This window comes from Anoplopoma fimbria, chromosome 5 (assembly GCF_027596085.1).
Source record: "Anoplopoma fimbria isolate UVic2021 breed Golden Eagle Sablefish chromosome 5, Afim_UVic_2022, whole genome shotgun sequence".
Taxonomy (NCBI): Eukaryota; Metazoa; Chordata; class Actinopteri; order Perciformes; family Anoplopomatidae; genus Anoplopoma; species Anoplopoma fimbria.
The window spans coordinates 4,368,306-4,376,097 of NC_072453.1; the positions used below are offsets into that span (position 1 = coordinate 4,368,306).

The following is a 7,792-nucleotide window of genomic DNA, read 5'->3' on the forward strand; positions in this document are numbered from 1 at the left end:
ATGAGCACAGTGAGTGAGTTTTACAAAACCCAGCTGGCAGGCTTTGTTATGCAAGCACATTACAGCCCTGTTCCTGTCGGTGCTTTATAGGAATAATCCATCCGAAAATCCGTTAATACTGTCACTAAAACAGCTATTGGTGACGTACCCTTTAATTTCTGGACCCATTTTATTGTTTGATTGCGTGTTAGTGTGTCTGTTACTGCTGCAGTTAACTGAAAGTTGGTACCTGTTTGAGTTTTTTGTAGGCCTGATACGGACATCATTACATCGATGTATCCGATAGCCAGCTGTTATGACAGGTCACAACCAGGGATGATATTAAATAACTCTAAATGTGGTGTTTGATGCCAAAACAATTCAAGGATTCATTGATTATTTTCTTGTCAGTTAGAAAATGCCCTCAAAACAAAAATTCTGTTTATGATTTACCAAATGATTCAAGTATGCTAACCATTTTACAAATTGTTTAAACTAAATTTTTATTATTTTATGAAAATATTGTGACAGTATTATTATTATTATTATTCTGTTTGAATACATTTGAGAGCAGAGAATGCTTTCTATCATAACTGGTGCACTCACATGCTCTTTGGGAAATCTGACGTGAAAAAGTTGTCTGTTTGGGAAGTCAAAACAGGAGAGAAAGGATTACATCAGGTCTTTTAGGTCTGTTCTGCAGTCAAAGTTCAAATCTTACAAAAAAATGCAGGAAATTATCAACAAGGAAGAGTGTCCAAACTGATTACATTTTTATGAAAATGTGACATGAATATATTCAAAACGACATGAACGCTAAATTCACTGTTTGCACATTGCACCTTAACCCTCTCACAGAAGAGCTTTGGCATCACCAGATTTGTAATGCGTGTTTTTGCCTGCTATACTCCTCCATGTCGCTAAGCGGCGCTGTTGATCTTTAAATGTCACTTTATCACTTTCTCGTTTGTTTGTTTTAGCGTCACATGACCGGATATGCAACTTCAAAACAAAGGCTGGATAGCGGGTGCAAGCGACCATCGCTGGAATTGTCAATGACTTTCTGTCGCTTTTAGACAACTTTTTTTTTTTTTTTTTACCTGGGAGTAAAAGAAGACGTGGTTGTGTTTGTGATTTTGTGGCGCCAACATGGCGGGGCAGCTACTAGAGTTTGAGACGGAGATGTTCCTGAGTCTGTTTGAATGTGACGGGCTGCTGGTGGTCGCGGAGGGGATGGGGATAGACCGCATCCTGCTGCAGTTCATGCGGGTTTACTCGGAGCAGGGCAGCCTGGTCCTCCTGCTCAACACAACCACACCTGAACAGGTGAAGAACACACATTGACGTTAGGTTACATGTCTCCTGTGAAGGCTAACGTTAATGCAATGTGGTGCTGCGAGGTGGCTAATATGGTTAATGTAAATAAACTGTTACTCCAGTTGTTAAAACAGAGCTTTTTAGGGGGTATAGTTTTTTTTTCTTTTTCTAAAGACACCTAAATGTGTTGTCTGCGTGGGACTGACTCATGACTAGGACACTTAATGTAAATGATGTTTCTGTACTATTCCTGCTTCCATGTCATTACAAGGGTCTACATATAGCATCACATAGCCCATTGTCATAATTAAGGAGTAACTGCACACCTCAACGTGTTTCAGGCTATAAACTAAAATATGAGACTGTACTGTGATGAAATACATCTCAATTCTGGTATTAATATTGAGATTTCTTATCAAATTTGCATTGTATAGTTAAAAAAGGCTTTAAAAGTGATCTACTTTCTTAAATCAGCCATAATCTTGAAAGGCCAGTTCTGAGATAGAGTTGACATTAGTGTAACACAGCTCTCAATACATTTAATGTTGGCTGTGTTAGCGTGTCTAACACTTTTATAAATTTCTGGGGCAATATTATTCCTCCCAACAGAGGGAGCAGCTAGTGATCTATTTCACTGTAGCTTAAACACATTTTCATATAATACATTTACCCAGTTACATTGTAGTCCCACATGCTTTGCCCTTTTTTGACACACACAAAAAAAAAATATATATTATATTTTTTTCCGGATTTGTCACACAACTACTGTGTGATGGACTAGCACTAATATGCAAAATGACTTTATAGAGACAAAATACTACAGTCTTGCATGACTCCTGGGCATCAAAATGTAGAGTTTTACAGGTACCTGTTGCAGCATCCGATGTGTAAAGATACTTGTGGAAGATTTGACAAACTCTTTCTTGTCTCTCTCTCTGCTCAGGAGTATTTCACGGAGCAGTTGCGAATTGAGGGAGTGACCCACCTGCCCAGGACAGTGACCAGCGAGGTCAACACCAACGAGCGCTATAATGTTTACACCGAGGGAGGAGTGCTGTACGTCACCAGCAGGATCCTGGTGGTCGACTTCCTCACTGACCGCATCCCTGCTCATCTCATATCAGGTTAGGCCTGATTATGGCTAAAATGAGAGCCTTGTTTGATTTTTACATATTGTGATCTTATTGATCACCAACTTTTATCAGTTTAATTTACTTTGGGAACAACATTTGTTTGTGTACTTTGTATTTACATCCTTTGATATTATGTCAATTATAAAAATATGCCTGCTTACCAATATATTTTTTAATGGCCTTAACGCAGGATTGATAATTGATATAACAAAACTTCTAACATATGATCTGTGGGCTTCAGCCAGTTTAAGGGGATTTCAGCACAAGTTGTAAAAGAACAATAGTAATCTTTAAAGACACCAAGCCCTGTGCATAAACATTTCAAGCATGATGTTACTCACAATTTGATTGACGGGTATTTTAATATGGGGACTAACAAGAGAGACAACAGCCAGAGCCAAGTTTATATTTTTTCTGATATTGCTACCAGAACAAATCAGCCGATATCTGTTATTATTTTTATTATTATTTTATTTTTATATTTTTCATCTAAAAACTCCTTGGAGATATACTTGTAAATGATATGTTAAAATGTTTACAGATTGGCTTAAATACATTTAAAAATAACATTTAATGTGTAGTTTAAAGTTTATCAAACAACAAAACCATTTACATTAAACAAAAAATTAATAAAATGATGTAGTATTTATTGATTGCTGTTGCACTGCATTACATTTGACAGTTTTTTATTATTATAATCTGGTCACTAAGTGTGATCTCAGTGCCAATCAATAACCCAGTCTATCTTTCCATACCACCCCGTCAGGCATCCTGGTGTATCGTGCTCATAAAATCATCGAGTCGTGTCAGGAGGCCTTTATCCTTCGTCTTTTCAGACAGAAGAATAAGACAGGCTTCATTAAGGCCTTCACTGACAAGGCCACGTCCTTTTCTTCGGGCTTCTGCCAGGTCGAGCGTGTTATGAGGAACCTCTTTGTCAAGAAGCTCTTCCTTTGGCCCAGGTATGACCGAACATAATAAGACCATTTTAAGAGCAATACATTTATGCATGTCATAAAAAGAAAAGCTCATGTGCAAGTAAATAAAGACCTTCTTTACCTTCACTTTCTTAACCTGCATCATTCAACAGGTTTCAGGCATCAGTAAACACAGCACTGGACAGGCACAAGCCCGAGGTGATTGAGCTAAGTGTGTCATTGACGCCTGCTATGAGGGCCATCCAGAGCTCCATCCTGGATATCATGAGCGCCTGTCTGAAGGAGCTGAAACGCTACAACCCCACCCTGGAGGCGGAGGATCTGTCAGTGGAGAACACGCTAGGCAACGCCTTCGAAAAGGTCTGTCACTAATGACATAGATTATGATGCTTTGGTTGCTTCTGTTTGGTCTATTAATGGGAACAAAAACAGGATTAAAAAGCTGGTACACTTTGAATGGGTGTCAATGCTAAAAATGAGCCGACTAAATTTGCACCCAAAAATGCTATTAATGCTTTTATGTTTTTTTTTTAAACATTACTCATTTTAGAGTTGCCTCTGTACACATGACTCATATAATCAGATTACTTTTGTGTTTGCTTAAGTATTTCAGGTCATTCCAGATACACTTAGACACAGATGATATTGCAATCATTACAAGTAACAGAATCCCCAGTAATACTATGACTACATAGCTTATAGACTTATAACAACACACCTTCCGTTGGTGTCCAACAGATTTAGTTGAATTTATTTTTAAGGTTGTGTTTTCCTTTACACCCATCCAGACCATCCGTCACTACCTGGACCCCTTGTGGCACCAGCTGGGATCAAAGACCAAGGCCCTGGTCCAGGACCTGAAAGTGCTGAGGGTTCTCCTGCTCTACCTCACACAGTACGACTGCGTCACCTTCCTCAATCTGCTCGAGTCGCTACGCTCCAGCCAAAAGATCTTTGGATCCAATTCAGGTAAACGAGAACCTACTCTGAAGTACTTAGGGTAATAAAGTAGTGCCTAATCTTTGTGATAAATCATCCTTATCCATGTTTGATTGCGTGTACCTGTTGTTGTAACCATCAGGGTGGTTGTTCCTCGACTCCAGTACCTCCATGTTTATGAATGCCAGGGGTCGAGTGTACCGCATCCCTGAGAGCAAGAAGAAACTCAAAGTGGGAGCGGAGGCAGAGAAGCAGAAGCCATCCTCTGCCTTAGGTAACTGGTAACTTCAGAGTACATATCCACAACGTCATCTGCTTGTATGTGTATTGATGTGGGAATGACTAAAGGCTGAGTGTATGTGTGTGTTTCAGAGGTTAAGCGGGAACTGGTGCTGGAGAAGAGCCCCAAGTGGGAGGCTCTGACTGAGGTCCTGCAGGAGATTGAGAGGGAGAACAAGAGCTCTCAGCATGAACCAGGTGAGAGCTCAGTTCTGTTAAAGTGCTATAAGAGTCCCTCATGTCAACAGTGAATGTCATCTCTATTCGATGAATTTGCATATAATGAACTATAGTAACAGAGTCTCATTCAAACTACATTTTAGTTTCCTTAAAGTGGATTTGTTGTCCATTGTAATTGGCTCAATTTACACGAACATAGGAAAAGCATGGAATCTCCAAATTGAATTACATTTTTAATGTACAACTAGCAGAGAGGCCAGCCTAAACACAGCTGACGTTTAACAAAGTCGTCCTCTAGTTGTGCTGGTTTGTCCTGGTTCCCTGCTTTGTGCTACTGCTTTGTAGACTTCATCATACTCGCGTTACACATGCATACTGTGCTTGCAGTATACACAGTGAAAGCAAACTAGTCCCACTGTATTTAAAATATAGAAATACCTACTATGGAATAGGGGATTTTCTTCTTGTAGACATTTTGGCTTGTCATAGCAAGAAAAGCCCAGGTTTAAATAATTATATTAACGATGGCTGCATTCCATTTAGGTGTGCCAGTAAGCCGGTGAATCCGAAACAGGGATACAGTACTTGTACCCCAAACGCTACTTCTGGAATGTGCGATTGTGGAGTAGTGTGAAAATAATTTAAAATCAATTTGAAAGTAATTTAAAAGTAATGTGAAAAAAAATAGGGATCACAATTTGAGAGAATGTATCCGTATACTGATTTGGCTGTAAAACCTTCACATATACCTGTGTGCGTCCCAAAATCCCCCATTCTCCGTATATGATGATGATGCTTCACTATTAGTTAACAGAAGGATGTACACAATCACTTGACCCTGGTGTTAGCTTGTGCATCTTTCTTACTGCCTAACATGCCGTCCCCCAGGTCGTGTGCTGATCTGTGCCAGTGATGACAGGACCTGCGCCCAGCTTCAGCAGCACATCAAGCACGGCTCCGACTGGATGCTCAACCGACTGTATGTCCGCACAATTGGCAAAAGGGACTCTGCTGCAGCCGCTGCAATGGACCTTGAATCGCACAAAAGGGGCCACGACTGGCCTAAAAATGGAGCCAAGGGAAAGGAGCCGGCACAGAAGAAAAAGTCCACAAAGAGTAAAAAAAGGCCATCCTTGACCTTGACCCAGATGATGGGGAAAGAGGGGATGGATGAAGCAGCGGTGATGGGCAGCAGTGGAGATGAGGGTGACCCAATGGAGGAGGATGGAGGAGAGGAAGAACAACTGAAGCTGGATTTGTCGTCGGATGCCTACTATGGCGTCCTAAAGGAGCCACTGACTGTCATCCACCCACTTAAAGGTCTCACTGACCCCCACAGCTTGACGCGGGTGCTACATGAGGTGGAGCCCAGTTTCGTGGTGCTGTACGACGCTGAACTCAGTTTCGTCCGCCAGCTGGAAATCTACAGAGCTAGCCGGCCCGGAAAGACACTGAGGGTGTATTTCCTCATCTATGGAGGCTCGACAGAAGAACAGAAGTACCTCACGGCGCTGTCCAAGGAAAAGAAAGCCTTCGAACACCTGATCAGGTCAGAACCATTTCTTTCTCCTGCTGCACCTTTTGGAGTAACTATTGATGTGTATTTTGTTGAAGTGTCTGCTTCTCCTTGGTGCTTATGTGTGTTTCTGTGCAGGGAAAAAGCTACTATGGTCATCCCAGAGGAGAGAGAGGGGCGAGAAGACACCAACCTGGACCTTGCTAGAAATTTAGAGCCGGCCAATGCCACCACCAACACCCGCAAAGCAGGCATGTTTATTTAAGTCATTTTTGAAAGATTTACGTTTTTTTCTCTGCATTTTTTTTAAGTCTCTTTGAATTTCCTGGACAGTTTCCTTTTATTTTTGCTTAAAAAAGAAAGTCCCAAGTTTTCTTGAAAAAGTGTCTCATCCTTTTGTATTTCCAATCTCCTGTCCAATAACCAGGAGGCCAGGAGCAGCCCAAAGAGCCCTCACGAGTCATTGTGGACATGCGGGAGTTCCGCAGTGAATTGCCCTCCTTGTTGCACCGCCGTGGGCTGGACATCGAGCCGGTCACGTTAGAAGTAGGCGACTACATCCTGACCCCGGATACATGTGTGGAACGCAAGAGCGTCAGCGATCTGATTGGCTCGTTGCAGAGCGGTCGCCTCTACACCCAGTGTCTCTCCATGACCCGGTACTACAAGAAACCAGTGCTTCTCATTGAGTTCGACCCTGCAAAACCTTTTTCCTTAATGGCCCGATCCGATTTCCGTCATGAGATATCGTCGAATGATATTTCTTCAAAACTCACGTTGCTCACCTTGCATTTCCCCCGGCTCCGTATACTCTGGTGCCCCTCGCCACACGCCACAGCTGAGCTCTTCGTGGACTTGAAGCAAGGTCGCTCTGAACCCGATGCTGCAGCAGCTCAGGCAGTCACAGCCGAGTCAGACATGGTGGCCGAATCGGCAGACCTCTACAACCCCGGACCTTATGACTTCCTGTTGAAAATGCCTGGGGTCAATGTAAAAAACTATAGGGCTCTCGTAAAAAATGCAGACAACCTGGCAGATATATGCAAACTCAGCCAGGACAAACTAGCAGAAATACTAGGGAATGCTAGCAACGCTAAGTTGCTGTATGAGTTTCTGCATAATGTCGCTGATGTCCCTGCTCCTGCGCAGAAGGCCAAACAGATGTGAAAGGCAGTAAAGAAATTTTGTTTCCCTAAAAGGGATTAATAAAGTACACCTTCTCCTTCTTCTGAAGAAGAATCCGACTTATGTATATAAATAGATATTTTCCTCTTGTCAGGAATCGTTTTTCATTGTAAAGTTAGATGACAATGGCGTTAATGTAGAACGCTGCAGAATGAATTCACATCTTACATTTTTACGGTACGTGTGTGTTTCTCGAAATGTGTTTTATATTAATGTACAGAATGAACTGAAATAATGCAAGTTTATTTGTATTTTGTAACCTACTCTGAAATGTTACATTTATTAGATTTTTTTTTTTTTAAACTTGACAAAAATAAATTAATAAA

The 7,792-nt window shown here is 41.5% G+C and overlaps 1 protein-coding gene across 1 annotated transcript; it reads left to right on the top strand.

Annotated features, from left to right (window-relative positions):
* Positions 1-972: 972 nt before the first annotated feature.
* Positions 973-7,752, top strand: ercc4 (excision repair cross-complementation group 4). The gene is made up of 10 exons (XM_054598985.1): positions 973-1,305; positions 2,240-2,420; positions 3,196-3,391; positions 3,520-3,727; positions 4,156-4,336; positions 4,449-4,580; positions 4,679-4,783; positions 5,654-6,314; positions 6,420-6,532; positions 6,709-7,752. Exons 1-10 carry the CDS (start codon positions 1,129-1,131, stop codon positions 7,446-7,448), a joined length of 2,694 nt encoding a protein of 897 aa, XP_054454960.1. The 5' UTR covers positions 973-1,128; the 3' UTR covers positions 7,449-7,752.
* Positions 7,753-7,792: the final 40 nt, after the last annotated feature.

Bases quoted from the DNA above. Each gene is read 5' to 3' on its own strand.
- ercc4 (XM_054598985.1), top strand. From the start codon at position 1,129: ATGGCGGGGCAGCTACTAGAGTTTGAGACGGAGATGTTCCTGAGTCTG. The intron at 1,306-2,239 runs GTGAAGAACACA...CTCTCTGCTCAG, and splicing joins ACACAACCACACCTGAACAG to GAGTATTTCACGGAGCAGTT. The intron at 4,581-4,678 runs GTAACTGGTAAC...TGTGTGTTTCAG, and splicing joins GAAGCCATCCTCTGCCTTAG to AGGTTAAGCGGGAACTGGTG.